The 17,673-nt window shown below is 32.9% G+C and overlaps 2 protein-coding genes and 2 long non-coding RNA genes across 7 annotated transcripts; 2 read left to right on the plus strand and 2 right to left on the minus strand.

The window, feature by feature from the left end:
• Positions 1 to 1,072: 1,072 nt before the first annotated feature.
• Positions 1,073 to 3,927, plus strand: LOC135122325 (uncharacterized). 4 transcript variants are annotated; one of them, XM_064046521.1, is made up of 11 exons: positions 1,073 to 1,151; positions 1,215 to 1,279; positions 1,332 to 1,366; positions 1,416 to 1,499; positions 1,556 to 1,654; positions 1,907 to 2,011; positions 2,128 to 2,207; positions 2,366 to 2,480; positions 2,685 to 2,737; positions 3,499 to 3,627; positions 3,738 to 3,927. In XM_064046521.1, exons 6-11 carry the CDS (start codon positions 1,968 to 1,970, stop codon positions 3,875 to 3,877), a joined length of 561 nt encoding a protein of 186 aa, XP_063902591.1. In that variant the 5' UTR covers positions 1,073 to 1,151; positions 1,215 to 1,279; positions 1,332 to 1,366; positions 1,416 to 1,499; positions 1,556 to 1,654; positions 1,907 to 1,967; the 3' UTR covers positions 3,878 to 3,927. The 4 variants fall into 4 exon arrangements, with proteins under 4 accessions (XP_063902591.1, XP_063902593.1, XP_063902592.1 ...); XM_064046523.1 differs by having other exon boundaries at positions 1,215 to 1,366; XM_064046522.1 differs by having other exon boundaries at positions 1,332 to 1,499.
• Positions 3,928 to 8,105: 4,178 nt separating this feature from the next.
• LOC135122327 (uncharacterized) lies at positions 8,106 to 9,595 on the plus strand. The gene is made up of 9 exons (XM_064046525.1): positions 8,106 to 8,154; positions 8,209 to 8,351; positions 8,403 to 8,506; positions 8,565 to 8,662; positions 8,714 to 8,774; positions 8,828 to 8,926; positions 8,976 to 9,149; positions 9,209 to 9,295; positions 9,342 to 9,595. The coding sequence occupies exons 5-9, from the start codon at positions 8,756 to 8,758 to the stop codon at positions 9,593 to 9,595; spliced, it is 633 nt and encodes a 210-aa protein (XP_063902595.1). The 5' UTR covers positions 8,106 to 8,154; positions 8,209 to 8,351; positions 8,403 to 8,506; positions 8,565 to 8,662; positions 8,714 to 8,755.
• Positions 9,596 to 10,814: 1,219 nt separating this feature from the next.
• LOC135122323 (uncharacterized) lies at positions 10,815 to 11,327 on the minus strand. Its single transcript, XR_010279331.1, has 3 exons — positions 11,235 to 11,327; positions 10,973 to 11,180; positions 10,815 to 10,920 (listed from the first exon to the last, which is right to left on the minus strand). It is a non-coding gene; the product is annotated as an uncharacterized LOC135122323 (long non-coding RNA).
• Positions 11,328 to 15,104: 3,777 nt separating this feature from the next.
• On the minus strand, positions 15,105 to 16,178 carry LOC135122324 (uncharacterized). The gene is made up of 3 exons (XR_010279332.1): positions 16,013 to 16,178; positions 15,832 to 15,956; positions 15,105 to 15,190 (listed from the first exon to the last, which is right to left on the minus strand). It is a non-coding gene; the product is annotated as an uncharacterized LOC135122324 (long non-coding RNA).
• Positions 16,179 to 17,673: the final 1,495 nt, after the last annotated feature.

Genomic DNA, 17,673 nt, shown 5'->3' on the forward strand with positions numbered 1-17,673 from the left:
TCATAAAGTTTCGAAAGTCCCATCACAATTTTTTAAACATTCACTCGATCGAGTTTCTTTAACTTTCTTTAGTTTATAAAAATATTTATTTCGTTTAAAGCCTTCTTGTAAGTAAGAATTTCACTGAGATTCTAACATTTCGTGCCGCTTAAATATTTTATTGTGTCAAAGGGTCTCGCAACTTCCGTTGAGCAGTACGAATTTCAAATCGCTAATGTTAGCGAAGGTCCTCGCACACACCTTTTTATGTTTTGAAATTTTTTTTTATATTATCACTGATAAAAGGATTGTTTACTTAATCTAAACATCTAGAAAAAATATAATTTTTAATTCATTCTTAAGAAACTTTATTATTATTATTTAGCAAAAGGAAAAAAGGTGAAACTTTTAACTTTAACAAAGTAAAGTTGCACTTTTAAGTTTATTTCATTTTCTTTTAATTATTTTTTAAAAAAAATTCATGTTTATTGATGTCAAGTAGATCAAAATTATCACTGAAGAAAATTGTAAGCGATTTTGGATAATTAAAAAAACAGCGCACTAAAATACTTCTTGTTAATGAAAAAACTGTTTTCCGTAAGTGACTTGTCTTAAAAAAATTGAACCCTTTTTTTAACAAAGTAAAAAAATTTAAAGTATATAGAAGACTTACAGGCGATTTAAATTTAAGTATTGTTTATTATGAGACAAAAGTTTTTAAGTTGAGAAGCTCCGCTCCTTATCTTTTTATGTATCATATTATTCTTGTTAACTTTTATTAAATAGATCCAAACTTATTGGGGCTCTCTAGCCTAAAGATTGTAATATATTGAATTTCCAGATATAATAAAATCTCTTTAGTATGCATTATTTTTTTCTAAAAAAGCTTCAACTGATACGTATTAAATACAGATTCAATTCTTTGATCTTCAGCTGACCGACCATCTACTTAAAATTTTAACTGGTCCTTGAACAAAAATTTTTACTGTTTTGCTATAAGAAAAATGTCATTCATAGCCAAAAATGAGAAAATATAAAACATCCCTATTCTTTCGCATAAAATACACTTAAGATTTAGCTACCTGATGAAAAGTAAAAGATTATACAGGATTAGTTTTCTTCTATGAGGAGTAAATTAAATTAAACTGTTTCACTAAAACCTATGGATCTGGGTAAATTAAACAAGTGCGCTTTAATTAAATCAAATTAAAACATAGTTAACCAAATGCAAATAGCCTAGCTGATCGCGAGTAAAAGACTACACCAAAAACAGAGGAACCAATATAGGAGGATGCCAGGGGTAGAAGTCACTGGTTGACTAAAGATTTTTGCTCTAAATTATATTTGCTTAGCGGTAATGGTTGGAAGCTTTCTAGTTTCGCGCAAGGTCGTGTACTCGATTCAAATAATAGCCAGGCTGACTGCGAATATTACAGATTACATAAAAATGGAGAGCCTTTCAAGGTGGATGAATAAAGAGATACCACTGGTTAAACAAACGGGGGGGCTTTGCTTTAGTGGTAATTGTTTAGTGGTTATTGGATTAAAATTTAACTTGCAACTTTTAAAATTTAAGATGCTATGTTATAAATGAATAAAAACTGCAGAGAAGAGTTACTACTCCTCCGTAAGCGTCATATTAAAGTGGTGTAGTATCGTTGAGTGATCTGCAGAGGTAAAGCGCTCCCTTTGTTACTTTCTAAGGCGTTTAATTGTGACTTTTTTATTTGATAATGTTTTAGAATAACAAATAACTTCATAGTTTATTGTAAACATATAGTTTTTGCAAAGAGTTTTTTTAATTAGAATTAAAATGTTTATAAAATATACTTAACGTACCATCAACACTAGTAAGTTTAGGATTTTGATAATTTTTAACCAATATTTAACTGTTGGATGTATTATATTCACTGTATATTTTTAACAGAGTAAACAAATTACACGGCGCAAATTCCCCTTTTATTAAATATTATTTCTTTCTTCCACTTATGTCTTCACCAAAGAAAAGAATAGAAACCGACGTAATGAAGCTGTAATAATGACTTTATTATCTTCGTGATAGTTTGAAAATTATAGTTTATCATTAGTTTTACATACTTTTTCATGACAACTTGTGCAATTTTTGTGTTTTTATTGTCTACTTGTTAGCATGATGGCAGACCACGATGTTAGTTTGGTTAACGACAACATGATGGAATTCTATGTTAAATTTTTGGGACCTAAAGACAGTAAAAACAACTATATTGAGATTATTTATAATCATCCTTCATCTACTACTATGCTCTAAAAAGATTTTGTTTTATATATAATAGATATAATTTTTTTTTTGTGTTTCCTTCTTCTCCACATAACGTATAATTTTAACTTGTATTTCTTAACTATTGAGCTCCTTATGAAGATGGTTGCTGGAAAGTTCGCTGCCAGCTATCGGAGGGCTACCCCTATCAGTCTCCTTCTATCGGCTTCGTAAATAAAATCTTTCATCCAAATATAGACGAGATGTAATCTATTATTTGAATTATTTTTGTACCTTGAAAATTTTTTTAGCATATAACTGAATTCTTGTTGTAATTTATTTTATCCGCTATTTCATGGTGTTTGTGTAAGTATACTCCCTTTTTAAAATAAACATCTGTCGTTTCCGTTATAAAATATTTTGTAAACAATCTCTTTGCGAAGTTTATAAACTTAAAGTTGTTTTAAAGGTCCGGCTCTGTTTGTCTTGATGTTATCAATCAAACTTGGAGCCCCATGTTCGGTTGCTTATTATTAACTTGCACAACAGTTTAAGTTATTTATGGTTTTTTGAGATTTTATCTTTAGTAAATAAAAGTTTAATTTTACTTTTTAACATTAACTTGAACCTTTTTATTAGCTCTTTTAAAAAATTAGGTTTAACCCGTAGGATTTATTATGCTATGGCTTTACTTTTTCATTATTTACTTTTCTTTTGTTAATATATATTTATTATACGTTTTACAACTTAAACATTTATAAATTTAAAGTAGTTTGCTTTAATATTATATGAATATAAGTTTTATCAAACCCCCTATTTAGCAACGCATCGAATTTAACTTATAAATTCAAAAGTGTATTAATAAAATGTACTCTACAATATAAAGTAGTGCAATCTTCAGACCTTTTTTTGATCGCCTGTAAGAATACTCCGTTCATCGAATTTTATGTTAAGAGGCGCGTAATTTATAGATTTTTTAAATTAGATTCGTAGAGATGCTCCTGTTTTATTAACGGTGAAATTTTTTTGGCGACAAACCTATATATAACATATATATATATAACTTGGATTTGAATTCGTTTCCATCTTTCCTTTCCTCTATCTCTTAGTTTTATTATCTACTCTTCGGTTAAAAGAAAACCCTTTGCTATCTACTATTTTTATTTTTAAAAACATTGTTATTTTACAATAAATTCCAATAGAAATTATATCGTTTTACTATATAGTAAACTGTTAAATTTTAATTATTTTAAGCATTTCTGTTATTTCATATGTTATAACAGATTTATTAAACATTTTTGATACTTTTCTTCCCCAACTTTTGATGTATCCAAATCCTACGGATCCTTTAAACGGCGAGGCGGCTTCCCTGCTCATGCGGGAACCGGAACAGTATAAAGCAAAAATCAAAGGTGCAAGAATATTTTATTTACTTAACTATTAGTGTTTTATAAAAGTTTTCTAATTTTATAAGCTAAAGGGTTATTTGTTTTATTATGAATCTAAATTTAATTCTATAAAGAATACGTTCGAAAATTTGCCACCAGGGAGGCATTGCTGGTGGCTGAAAAAAATCTTGCCGTCGCTAAATCTGAAGGATCTTCTAGTGAAAGTGAACTTAGCGAAGAATACTCGATAGAATCTTCCAGTTCTGATTCTTAAAAAGTTGTATAACGCGGATATTGCCACTAAAAAGATTATTATTGTCGTATAAAACAACTTTAATTCGAAAAGTCACTATAAGGAGTTGTACAAAAGTATTAATAAAGAGTTCAGTATTACTTTTGAATTAATTGTTCCAGTAGTTATGATTTTGTGGTGATCAGCGGAATAGTTAATAAGATTTTTTTTTCACTATAGCCTCTTTTTTTCCCCTAGGTTTGAGTACACCATAAAGCTTTTTTTGGTGCGTTTCTATTTGAGAGTTAAGATGTATATAAATTGTTTAAAGCTGTAATTTAGACCACTTTTAATAAGGTTATAAAAAAGTGAACCAGAGTGTATATTTCTGCTTTAGTAGAGGTTTTTTAAAAAAAAAAAATTTAAAACCAGGAACTTAACTAGTGGAGCAGACATAAACTGGCGAATGTGAGTTTTCTTCTATTAATTCTCGATTAAACTATTAGAGGGCATAGAAGCTTTTTTAAAATACTTAAAAAGATCCAATTAGGCAAGAACAGCCAAAAAGTAATCGAAAAATGCTTAAAAAGTGTGCAAACTCAATTTTGTTAATTTTGTTGTATAGATTTTTATAGTTACTTTGTTATAAATTTAACTTGAGGATTCAGGTATTCGGTTAATTACTATAAGTTTGTTGGAAATGAATTTTTATACGCCCTTATTATAAAATTTCATGGTTAAAGATGCTAAACAATGGATCTGTTATTCGTTTAGCTAGCTAGCTCCCTATAAAAAGCTTGTTTTTACTTTGCTATGATGAAGATTCCTCTCTAAAAGGAGTTTATTAATAAATTTTTTTTGTAGCACTAGATCATAAATTTTCTGATAACTCCCTGGGAATTTGTCGGCGTTCTGCTCTAATAAGTGATATGTACGAGTTACTTTACCGGAATATGTCTTATGTAAAGGAAAATATTGTCGTCTAGTTTTGTATCAATAACTTAAGGAAACCGTTAATAGAACAAGTCTTCTCGTTTAAGACAACTTAAAAGTTTGATAACATATATTTTCGATAAAAATAGTATACGCGCCAGCAAAAGTTGTAGGAAAAGCTTTTAATACTGTAGTGCAAAAAGTAGAAAAAATAGCTTGTATGGCAAGAGAAGAAAAAAAGAAGTTTATTGTACATCTGTGAGCTAATAGAAAGTTTTAAAACCCTAAATTCGTCAAACAATTATAAAGCATTATGAACTTCTCTAAGACTCAATTAATTTTCTATAGAACATCTTTATTTAGGCCTATGGATTAAAACAATGGCTATAAAATTCTACTTCTAAACCCAAAATACAAAACCTTTTATAAAAATGTGCTAAGGAATTCACTTTGCTCTTAATTGCTCCTTAGATGAGAGCCCTTTCTATTCGTCATAAACTTGCCTTTATATTGGTAACACTAATTTTTAATAGATTAGTAGCGTTAATAAATTTTTAAATAGCTCTAGATATGATGCATATCTGCAGATAACTTTTTTTCAAGAATTTTTGCAGATTAGTATTATTTGACCTCCTTTTACAACTGCCATAAGTTTATAAAATAAATTTTTTTAGCATTCACAATAATAAAAGAAATCTCTGTCCAACTAAAAAAGAGTTTTATTAATGTGTAATATAAAATATTTATCAATCCTGACTTTAACCTTAGTTTTTCGTTGTTAACAATAGCAAGCAAGTGGTTGACAAAAGTATAATAAAAGTCTTTCAATCTCTTCGGTTCTAATATTATTCATAGTAAGGCCAGCCAGCTCAATCTGGTAACAACCCAGGCAAAGAAGAAAAAAAAGTCTTTGCCCTTACTAGCCTTTACGCGCCTGTTACATGCTCAATATCTTTAGACAACTCTTCGAGACGTAAAATTTAAAGTAAATATTTATTATTCCGTTAAAAATCTCAATCCCGAATTCATGTTAAACCTTAAGCAAGTCAAAAGTTAAAGTTTAATAGCGTGATAAATTTGTGTAGTAATATGGCTAGATACTTTATTATGCTAATTTCTGCCTTTTCGATTTTGTGTGAGCTCTTTCTTTTTGACGGGGATTTAACATTTGTTGGTAACTGCTTTCAAATAATTAAAATCCTATACCACAAAAAAAATAAAAGTATGGCTACAGGTAAAGACCATAAGCTTAGTGGAAAAAATAATTACATTTTTTATCTATAATTTGTAACATGAAAAGTTCTGAGTGCTTAACTTATGCCCGAGCATAAGACCCTGGTCCTGCATTCTTGGGCCATAAGTTGTCCTCTCTATTAGTAAAATCAGCAGTATAACTGCTTGTAAGATAATCAAACCACTATTTAAATTTGAACAGCCAGGTGGTTAATCACCTAACAACTTAAGAAAAATACCTTGCAAAATTGAATGTTAAGTCCGCAGAATTGGCTCCCTAACAAAATTTAGATTGCAAAAGTGCCTACTTTATGTACTTCAAGCATACAATAGCAGTTTTTGTTTGTGTCCAAATAGTTGATGCGTTATTATCTCCTTTTTTGTTATTACTGCCGTAATTGTACATATTTAAAATAAAGAATGTCAATTAAACGTGTGATTAGAAATGTTTTTTTGGAACTAATTCCGTGATGACTTAAAAGTCAGCTAGAGCTACCAGTTGACCTTTAAAAAAGTAGAAGTCGAATGTTATATTAAACCCAGCGTTTTTTACCTTTAGAACGCTAAAGGTTCGTGTAAAAAAGAAACGAGATAATAACTAAATTATTGGGAGTTGTTCTTGAATCATTTACAGATTGTCCTTTAAAACGCTAGCGTAAATAGATAACCTAGAGTGCGGTTAAATTGCTTACCATAATATAATAATCAGATCGAACGACGCTCTTCTCACCTAAGTGGTAAGTCTGAAGTTAAGTTTGCCATTGATTTACTGTGCTAAAGCCATGGTTGACTTATATGGATATGAGGACATAGATTTCCATGCAAAAGTATAGTTGAGTAATACGTAGGATTTGTTGCACCATTATAACTTTACCAACTTATAATGAATTATTTATTCTACAAGAGACTTTCTAAATTTTCTTAAACAAGATAAATTATCCTTAAAAACCCTAGTTGGCAATGCAACCATCTGGGAGAGAAAAATTTTCGACAATACCTACTGCTTGGGTGCATGGTGTAGAGGTTGGGTAAATAGTTCAAATATATTAACTTTATCACTTAGGAAGGTTATTCACTTTATACTTTTATGAATGGTTTCTTTATAACTACCTAATTTCGTTAACGTGCTCTTTAATAATAAAACGCCTTTCTGATTGGGATACAAGAGGACTTGTATCTATTTTTAGTAACAGATTTTAAATCCTCCAAGTCTCATATTTTCGCTTTTTAATTGAACTAGTCTCCATCGCTTTTGATCTGGTCATTTTTATACGATGAGTGACTAATTATTCTCTTTCTTTACTAATATGTATATTATTTGTTTAAAATGAAGGATGAAAGTATTGCCGTAAAAAGATATAATTCTTTAGGAACCCATTTTCATAGTTATCTATCTTCTAACGAGGAATGTAATCAAAATTTGGTTTTCTGTTTGTTATTTTTAGAAAAGGAAATTGATTTAAAAGGTTACTTGCCTTTTATTCTGGAAACTACAGTTTTAATAAATTTGGTCTATAATAGATTTACAGAGGTTAATTTACGAAAAAGTTATATCGAAGTATGAACGTATAACGTCGGTAAATATATGTTATTGCAAGCCTACTAAAGCACACGGTTTTGAACATTCCTTTTTTCGAAAACTTCGCGAATCTGAAGTGGATTTGGATTGGCACGTTCAAACAATTACTGGTTAAACTTATATAAATTTTAAGTTAGTATATTTCTTGATAATAAGCTTTACTTGGTAGAGCATATTTCTTCTATTAAAGACGTAGTTAAATGGTTAGAAAAAAAAATACAGGAAAAGATGGACCGGTCAAAACCTTTGTGGAGGTTATATAAGGTTATTATTACTTGGCATGTATTTAATTTTTACGCTGTTAACGTTTTTTATCTCAAGGTACGGTAACGCAGTAAAATTTTAAGAGGTTTTAGTAATACTAAGTTTTTAGATTCCTCCTCTTAAAGACTGTGGACGCTGTTTGATTGTTGCCCAATTTTGTCACAGTTTAGGCAATCATATTTATAATAAGGAATCATTTTTGCTCAAATACTTGATTGGCAAGTATTTTTTAGTTATTAAAGTTATTTAAACAGGTGACGGAATAGCCTTACAGAAACTTCTCTTTTCTTTGGTGAATTCTGAAAATCTAGTAAATTATTTTAACATATATATAATAATTAGTAACTAACTTCTAGGTTTTTAGATTAAAAATTATGGAGCTCGAAATATTTTAAGAAGTGTCGGGAGTTTGCAAAAAATTAGCTTCATTCGAGTAGTTGTTCTACTTTTTAGTGGTCTTTGGGAGATTCCTCAGTTGTACTTAAAAAGAAAGGATGATTTTTTAAGGTTTCTTGTTATTTTTTAAAAAGATAAGTATAAATACCTGTTTCTTTAAAGATTTAGAAAAGAAAGGAAACTTCATTCCGGAAGAAAATGTATTTCTTTTTTGCAGGCTATTTCACTTGAAGAGTTGAGGGCGTTAAAGCTTAAACTACAATATGGTTTTTTTTTATTAAGATTTTTCATATATATATATATACCTACTTATAACTTATCAAGCCACCGTAAATGATATTCTATTGACCGTCCTTACACTGACTTTGAAAGCGTACATTACTGAAATTTGCGAAAAAGATTCCACTAACGGCCTTAAACTAGTTGCCTTAGTTTACACTTCTCCCTGTAAATTTTTTTCTAATTTTTATAAGGGTAGAACTCTTTTTAAAACGCGTTGTTGTTATCCCGTTAATATGAGAATGGCGACTGACGGTATGTATTACAGTTTTCTTATCTGGCCTCTAACCTCATAGCCATTTAAAAAGGAGACGCATTAAACAATAAAGTTTTCTTTGATTATTTTGAATTTCCTGTTTTCGCGCGCTCTCCACTGGATTGCTTTTGGAAGATAAAGCGAATAACAGGTTATTTGCCTTTTTTATCAACGTCAGTATTTCTCGTTACTTTTGTTAGACGGGAATAAGAGAAAGCTCCGAAGCGTGCTATATTATAATCTTTTAAATTTTCTTTTCAACCTCAATCTCCTTCGTATGAACTATCTTTTAAAAGTGTATTCCTTTTTACTGCAAAGATTTGCGTGCGCTTTGTCAAACGTGGCCGGTCCGCCTTCTCCTGTTTATTTAGATGGTAGCTCCGTAATTCCTGGTGTGCTTATATATTACGCTTCTTATTTCTAAACTTTTCAGGAATTTTAATCGAAGACATGCAGTTTATAACCGAGACGGACTTGGCTGTTTACTTTGGTATCTACAGCTACAACGGAAAAGTCTCAGGTATATATTCTGCCAGTTAAGTTTGCATTTTATAAACTTTTTGTAGGGACGGTTACGATGGACGCAGCTATTGAGCCGTATCCTGAGCGCCTTTGCAAGCACTGGAAGCCGCAATTTGATGCATTAAAGCGAAGCGTTGATGAGGCTTTAGAGAAACAAAAACCAGCGGACGACTTTCTTGCTTGTCCAGATTTCGTGTTTAAATCTTCCCTGCAAGAGAAAATTATATTCGCACTCATATCACTGATATTTTCCTCCTGGATTTACTTTTTGATTGGTTCAGCTGTTACTAAGCTTTAACATGCACGAAATTCAGCTGCCTACTACGCACAGCCGTAAGCGCTACTATGAAAAATAAATTACATACTTTGTTTTAAACTTTCTACTTAAAGATTGTTTATTTAAATCACTATTATCGTTACAAGGCATATAGAAGTAATAATTTGATTACGAGAGAAACTGCAGTCCATCCGCTTACCCCGAAGTTTTAAAAGCCGACAATTTCATTATATTTAATTGTTTATACCCTTTTTTGATGCTCGATCGAGTCATCAAACTTTGAACTTTTCAATGTTTATTGCCCGCAAGTACAGAATGGTCGTAGCTGGTCGAGCCATAACCTTGCAGTTTTGGCTGAAAGCCACAATATCAGTGAGTTGATAGAGTAATATCCTTAACCGCTTGGTATTTTTTTGTGTAGAATATTATTTAGTTATCTTTGATCCACAATGTCTTTTATTATATAATAGTTCAAGATAATATCTGGTTTATAAAACTATTTTCATCAGCCACTATGTTATATCTATGTTTTTTCGTTAGCAAGATAATAGTAGTTTTTTCAGAGAGAACATAAGATACTATAGTTATTTTCCTCTAGAAGCGAAAATGCTTGCGTGTGCTTTCTTTTATGTCGCTAATAGTAGTAATAGTGTACCGCAAAGTGTCATGTTCTTTTATCACAGTTCATCAGTAAGTTGCAAACTAATAAAGAAATTATTACTGGTTATATTAACCCTTTGTTACCATTATGTCAATAATGCCAGAAACGAAAATAAAAAGCGTCTTGTTTGGTAGAGATACCCTGAATTATGCAATGTAAGTTATAGCGCAGTTTTTCTAATATTGGCCTTTAGTAACTTAGCTTAACTTATCAGTATCTTAGGTTATTAAGTTTCATCTATATATTGTTAATTATTATGAGCGTGGGTACTGGATTCTGCAACGGTTTCAGTCTCGACTACCGTCTCGGTTTCAATCTTTTGAACAACAACCTTCCGTTACTACTTTTGCTACTTTTACTTGCATGAGTTACAGGAAAGCTATAAGACCCCAAGCAAAGAACCCATAAACACACAACATAAGGTAATCGAAGTTTTAGCACCTTGGGTAGCGCGTGTTCGTAGATATAACTTTAGAGCATCTAACTCGGCATAGGCAATAAAAAGTTATATAAAGTTTATTAAATTGGCTTGCCCCAGTATTAAAGTACTGAAACATTTTAGTTAAAAGTCCTCGTTAATACATATACATAATAAAATATTAATCTGCTCAGTCATACGCGCTCCTATTTCTAAAAGTGGATATTCTTTTTATAGACTCTTCCTAGTGCATATCCTTTACCCTCCCTAAACAACATTTAAATAACTTTCTCTATTATCTATTCAAAATTATATTTACCTATATTTTTTATAAACTTATTCAGTTGGTTTTAAAAAACCTGTGGTTACATTTAAGGAGCTACACGGAGAAAGGCCCAGCAGTAAGAGCATCCAACTTCAACGAAAGATACTATGAAAAGTCTAAAAATATAGCCCAACTGGATTGTTAAAAAAGAATTTTTGCTTCTCATGTTTTTCCCTTTCCTCTGAACTTGTTCTTATTTGCACTATTGTTTAAAATAATTTCAATTGTTTTGTATTTTTCAATTTATATAGAATACCTTTCGATAACACACAGTTAACTCCTACGTTCTAGCTACATTAACACTTGAACTATTCGGAGAGGTAGAAGCCTGCAAAGTTGAGAGATTATGAAAACAATTTTGCACGTAAATAAAATTTAATTCAGTAAACAAAGTTTTAATATTTAGTATAGCTCCCTTTTGTCACGGACACTGCTTGTACCCTCTTTGGCTTACTGGAAGTCAGATTCATTTATAAATGACAGTTCCTGATTCTCGCTCGAGTCAAAAAACTTCGAATATTCGAGCTCTCAATTAGAAGTGAAAGCTGTCATACCACAAAGTAGCTTTCAATCGGAAGGTGTCATTATTTTCTCGGCATTAACAGACAAAAACTCGCGCTTACGCGAGTCTCGTTGTCGGCGATAATGTGCTCCGTCCTATGACTCTTAAGTAAGTTCCCTCACCAGGAGGCGATTAGTGTGCCTGGCTAGCCTGTCGTAAAGGGCATAGGCATTACGTTGGGAGGCGATGTCTAAAGGGTCCAGCTGAAGGCCCCGGTGATAAGCTTCATTTCGCAAAAATTACGGAGCCTTAGTCATCACACAGCAATTTGTTCTGTCGTACTTGAAGTCCCGACGCTGTTGCAATGGAATCGTAGGTCCAAGCAGCAAACGCATATGTCTTTATAGGCTGGAATGTAAGACATATACAATTACTGTTTGTTTCACAGAGAAAGTTTGCTCTTACCGTATAGTAAAAGGTAAAGCGCATTAGTTGCTGCCTTGACTTTCGCAACTAGATAGTCCACGTGCGGCTGCCAGGAAAGTTTGTGGTTATTGATGCACCCGAGTATTTCGCTTGAGAACACCACGGAATCTTCTCGCCATCAAAGGTTAAGGGCGCCGACAGGGGGATGCATTCCTTATTAAAAGCGCTTTGTTCTTTAACGCTTTTATGGAAACTTTCCAATTATGGCACCATTCAGAAAAAGCGTTAAGATAGCGCTGTAGATGCTTGCATAGCAACTTCGACGATGAGTAAACGGCCGTACCATCGGCTTTGAGGGCTATTCGTGTGCGTGGATTTAATGGCAAGGGCCCATCGCTCATATAAATTGCAAAATAAATAGGGCGCAGGAAGGGGTGCATGAGGGACTCCTACTGTCAAAGACCGATCTCCCACGCGCGCTCTGAAAACGCGACCATTTAGTTATGATTTAGCACGTTGTAAAGGTCATGAGAAACGGATAACGAGCCCAATTTGTGCAGTAGACCTTCATGCCAAACTTGATCAATGCTTTTTCAACTTCAAGGAGGACATCGCTTGTTGCCTTCTTAACGTTAGAAGGGCGAGTGGTCCATTCAGTTAAGCAGAGGAGCTGCTGGGTCGTTGAGTGCCCTTACCGAAATCCAAACTGAAACTCCGGCAAGGCGTCCCGAGCGTCCACGAACTCTTTTAGAAGGCGCAGTAAAACGGTCTCACCCACTTTGCCGAACGCTGACAGGAGACTGTTGATTAAGGGGTTGATATTTGCTAGTTGCTGATTCCGGGTTTAAGTGTTTTTGGCAATGTCTACCATTTTCCAAAAGGCGCTAAGTGCTATCGCAAGTTTCGATAGCTGCTTGGACCTCGCCAAAATTAACTAGCTCAAGTGGTTCGTGGGCAATGTGCGACTATATGGTGCAGCTTGGTCTCCCATTTATTGTTAAAATGGGTCATTAGCTTCTTTCTTATGCACTTGTGCAGTCAATTAAGCATAAGTTTGTCTTTGGCGCCCCCGCAACAACACGGCCACCCGGCTAAGACATCGACGTTGGTATATAAGTGTCTATAGTTCTTCAGGCAACCGATCGGTGAGGTACGTTACTTCACGGGTGATCGTGGCAGTAGTGCGAGCCATCTTCAGTGCGCTTTCGAATAAGGCTACATCATCATCCAGCAGTGACGGACACGGAGGGAAAGTAATTTCTAAAAACTCAGCATATGTGTCCCAGTAGGTTAAAAAGCGGGTGATAGTCTTAGGTGGCTATCAGATTGTAGCAATGATCCGATGTTACAATTTTTCCATTCTGATTTTACACGTGTTCAAAGCTCGTTCAAGTTATCAGGTGCTGATTCGTATGATCCCATCTGCCTCTTCAAGATCCCCCTGCATGCTCAACGGGATTGAGATCAGGTGTTGTGGAGGCCATTCTAGCGCTTGGAGCGACTGTAATTAAAGCCGTGATCCCACCGATAATGCATTGTGACATGGAGCATTATCCCGCTGAAAAAAAACCATTTCACCAAGACCAAAGCCTTACCAATCGCATGTTCTTGGTAGATCATTCTCGATAATCTTTATATATTCCAACACCCTTAGGTGTTATACATGACCAAATCATAATCGTTCCTCCTCCAAGTTTAAACGTTTGCACCACTTATTGATCAAGTATCGATTATCGCTGGAACGCTACCCAACACCACTTGATACAATCTGAACCATATCTTGGTCTCATTAAAAAAAATTACTTTTCCCCAGTCAGAAATGGCCTAATCTTCGTACTTCTGGGCATACTCATCCTTAGTCGCTTGTGGGGGTTTTCAAAACGGGTTTTTAACTTTTTTTTCGCATGGAGCCCAGCAAATTGCAATGCTCTCGGCACGGCAGACCTTAAAACTGGTCTATTTTATTTATTTTCTTTAAAGTTTGAAGCTTTCTGTGCAATATCAAATGCACTCGGTGTCACTTGTCGTTCAAGTTGAGCTACATCACGGTTTTTTAAGATCCTTGGACGCCAGCTTCATAGAAAGGACGATATAGATCATATTGAGCGTTGATCCGGGATACCGTGACCTCACTGACACCACATTTAGGAGCGATTTCAGTATAAGGCTTGCCTTGATCTAGACGGCATTATATATCAGCTTCATTATCGACCAGAAGTTTCGCACTAAGTCACTTAAACGCTTTAAAAAAAACACTTATAATTGAGTGATTATGTAAAATTTCGAACGGAAATTAAACTAGGGGTCACGTGCAAAATCGTTTAAAACGGTACTTAAATTTCAAAAACTTAAGAAAGCAATTCCTTTGAAGCGAACCACATTATGTATATCTCATTTTAATCTTATATATATAAGGAATCAATATAACCAATTGATCAAAGCGTAATAAGGTTTTACCAAATTTTTTTTAACATGGACATACTTTTAAACGGTAGTGTACATTGCCTTTTTTATAAAAATAGGAAGGTGACCCACTCTCGAATGTTACGTTTAAACAAATAAACATAAAACGCAAGTTTGCTGGCTAGAAAATTAAAGAATAGAAGTTTAATAAATCTGCTATATTTAAGAGTAAGTCAAAGCACTTGGTAAAAGACTGCCAAAAGTTTAGCTAAAAACCTAATGTAAATGCTTTACGTGAATAAATGGGGGTAAAAATATAACTCCTTCTTTCAAAGTAACTCTGATGACGGGGTCATATTACTTTTTTTAATTGCTCTAAGTTTACCTAAACTACTTGCAGTCCTCGTTGCCACTAGTAGCCACTAAATATATATAGTGAAAACAGTAACCTTAAACCCTTAAAATAAAGAAGTTAAAAAAAGGAAAATTCGATTGACTAAATGAAATTTATCATAGTTCCATGAATAGTATTAATAACTATTAACTTAAAAAACAATTAGAGCAATACCAAAAAATAAGAAAAAAAAACTTGAGCAACAACACTAATTTTATTTTACAAATACAATATTATAATTATATGTGCAGTATGTTAACTTAAGCCTTCTTACATTTATACGAGTCCTAAAAGCTTATTAAAATGTAGAGAAAACGGTAGTGCCGACTTCTTAATAAATAAATAAAAATTTCCCGAAAAAGTCATTCCTTTTTACTATCAAATATTGAATTTTCCAGCTTGCTTGTAACTTTTTGGGCCAAACACTCCACCCAGGTAACGGGAGAGGATCCGATCTGATTACAAATCTCCGTCATAGCGATTCTTCCTATGATTTCAATTAAATTTATCGTTCATAGTAAAACGCTCAAGAGTTTTTAATTAAATATAAAATGATAAAACTCTTATATAAATAGCTTCTCTAATAAGTAATAGTAAAACTTTTAATCTCGATGTTAATTTCAAATGAATAATTAGTGGAAGAAAAAACTTTTAAACAAAAAAATAAATTTCAAAGATAGTCGATATAAAAAAATTAATCTAAACTAAAAAATTAAAATGAATTATCTACAATAAACACAAATCCATTACTTTTTACTGACCTCCACACAAAACAAATATATCATATATGTCAAAAGACTGTCAAATTATATATAATAAAATCCCTGAGTATAAAAATATGGGCAACAATACTACGAAAAATTAGAAATGTCCTACTAAATAATGAATCAAATTGGTTTTATATGCTATAACTCTTCAAAGAAAATAAGAAAAACACAACTTTAACAAAATAATAGAAAATGTTCCAATAAGAATAAAAATTTCTCGATATGCATCAAAGCGCACATATAATCTAATCCTTAAAAAAAAGGAATTTTAAAAATTATTTGATTGACGAGTTCAAATTAGTAAGAACGTCTAAAATAGTTGTTTATACAACTAACAAACAATTTTTAAAATTTTGAAAACCTGTGTTGGCGTTTTTTTTAAATTGTGTGACTAGTACAGATTCCACAACGCCCGAAAAAAATGGTGGTATGCCTCTAGTTTCAATTCGAACGTTTTGAAAAAAAAGAGCCTTTTTATATATATCACTGATATAAAAGATTATATTTATTAAACTCTGAAGCATAACATAGTCAAAGTAAACCTTGGATCGGGTGTGTACGTGCACGTTTCCTCGACGACCACCAAATTCGAAAAAGTAAGATTTTGTGAATAAATGATCATTCTCCTGTCCTTCAAGCTAACCGACGACACTTCACAAACGTAAGCCTTTTCTGTATCCCCTCCGAGAAAGCGAGCGAGAAAAGGATGAACCTATTAACAAGTAAACTATACTAATTTGTATACCGAGCTTAAACTGTTTAGATCATTTCAATCCTTTTTATTAACTTTTCTTGCATTAAGACAACAATTACTTTCCATGAATAAATTAAAGATTACGCATGTATTAGAAGCAAAAACAACTTTTATATTAATGTAAACCTTCTGCTCGCAACTTATTAATCGAGTAGAGACAACCTCGCTGGGAGTGCAGTTTCGGGCTATAACATCAACCGTTTTTACGTGCAAAGTATGTTTATTGGGATATTTTAGCCAGGAGCCAAGGGTAACTTTAGGCCAAGAATATGGGAAGACATAACTAGTTTGAAATTCCAATACCATGCTCGTCTAACTTGTAAACGCAAAAGCATTTATTTATGCAGTTATAATAGCTTAGACAGCCTAAAAAACAGGAAAGCTACTTTGATGCGGACCAAAAGCTATTACTTAACTATATCGCGATATCCCCACTTTTAAAAGTGTGACCACTATTCATGTATTTAGACTAAATTACACTGATTTAACGCATGCGTTAAGTACCATAAAACCTTTTTAAGTATAAAGTTCTCAAGAATTTTGACATACACTGGCTTCTAACTTGCTTGATATGGGTCGTTAGAAACACTATTAAAATTGCATTTCTCACCTCCATCTCTCATTTGAGGAAAAAATAATTCAATAAAGATTAAATCATATACGCTTAGGCCTCAGTTACTGGTTATGCCACTGAGGTGGGGATGCGCGTATGCAACCTTTTGAATACTTGACTGCCGCGAGGTACGCGTAGGTGATCCTTTAAAGAAACAGTCTAATGTCAACGGCGAGAGGTTGGGTTATTAATGGTAGCATTTTGCAGCTTGAGTTGCACCCCGACCGTTAATCATATCTTGTAACTTTCTTATTTGCTTTGTACATTCTTCATTGAACGTAAAATAAATGGCCGTCTCGTCTTGGTGTTATTTCCAAAGGGTTACCGATGGTTTCGATCTAGGTTACTCGAGGGGTTGTCATCCGGAGACGGGTTGCATGTTCAATGCAGGCTAATTCCCCTTTGTGCATTTCACCCTCTACCTTTCAAAAGGGTCAACTTTTTAATGAAGATTAAGTCCAAATTAACCTACATGTTCCTTCAAGATGCTGAGCAGCTCACAGGAATCAGTCCTTTAAAGATTTAATGTGACTCGACTGTTTTACTATTTCTTTTGCCGCACACCAATGTAAACCTTGAACCTTAACCGATAAGAAAGAATGTACGTAATCATAAACTGTAAAAAAATAAATTCGTGAAAAATAAGTTATAAACCCTTATATAATAAAAACCTATAACTTTAATTTTTTTTAAAGCTTTTAGAGCTTGGTATTAATCTCCTTTATAAAAGGGGTAGCAGAATTTCCCCTTTAAAAAATGAAGAGTTTTCCATTAGTATGTTTAGTTACCTTTAACGGTGGCCAAAGCTTGCTTACTATGAGAGAGTCATATTTTAA

The sequence above is a fragment of the Zophobas morio genome, unplaced genomic scaffold (genome assembly GCF_036711695.1).
Source record: "Zophobas morio isolate AGI-343-1 ecotype UQ-CSIRO unplaced genomic scaffold, CSIRO_AGI_Zmor_V1 ptg001085l, whole genome shotgun sequence".
Lineage (NCBI taxonomy): Eukaryota > Metazoa > Arthropoda > Insecta > Coleoptera > Tenebrionidae > Zophobas > Zophobas morio.

Excerpts from the sequence above, each read along its gene's own strand:
- LOC135122325 (XM_064046523.1), top strand. The coding sequence starts at position 1,968 with ATGTCTTCACCAAAGAAAAGAATAGAAACCGACGTAATGAAGCT. Across the intron at positions 2,208-2,365 it reads ATTTTTGGGACCTAAAGACA|CTCCTTATGAAGATGGTTGC; the intron begins GTAAAAACAACT and ends TTAACTATTGAG. Across the intron at positions 2,738-3,498 it reads AACTTGGAGCCCCATGTTCG|ATTTATTAAACATTTTTGAT; the intron begins GTTGCTTATTAT and ends ATGTTATAACAG.
- LOC135122327 (XM_064046525.1), top strand. Across the intron at positions 8,927-8,975 it reads GAAGATAAAGCGAATAACAG|ACGGGAATAAGAGAAAGCTC; the intron begins GTTATTTGCCTT and ends TACTTTTGTTAG. Across the intron at positions 9,296-9,341 it reads CTACAACGGAAAAGTCTCAG|GGACGGTTACGATGGACGCA; the intron begins GTATATATTCTG and ends AACTTTTTGTAG.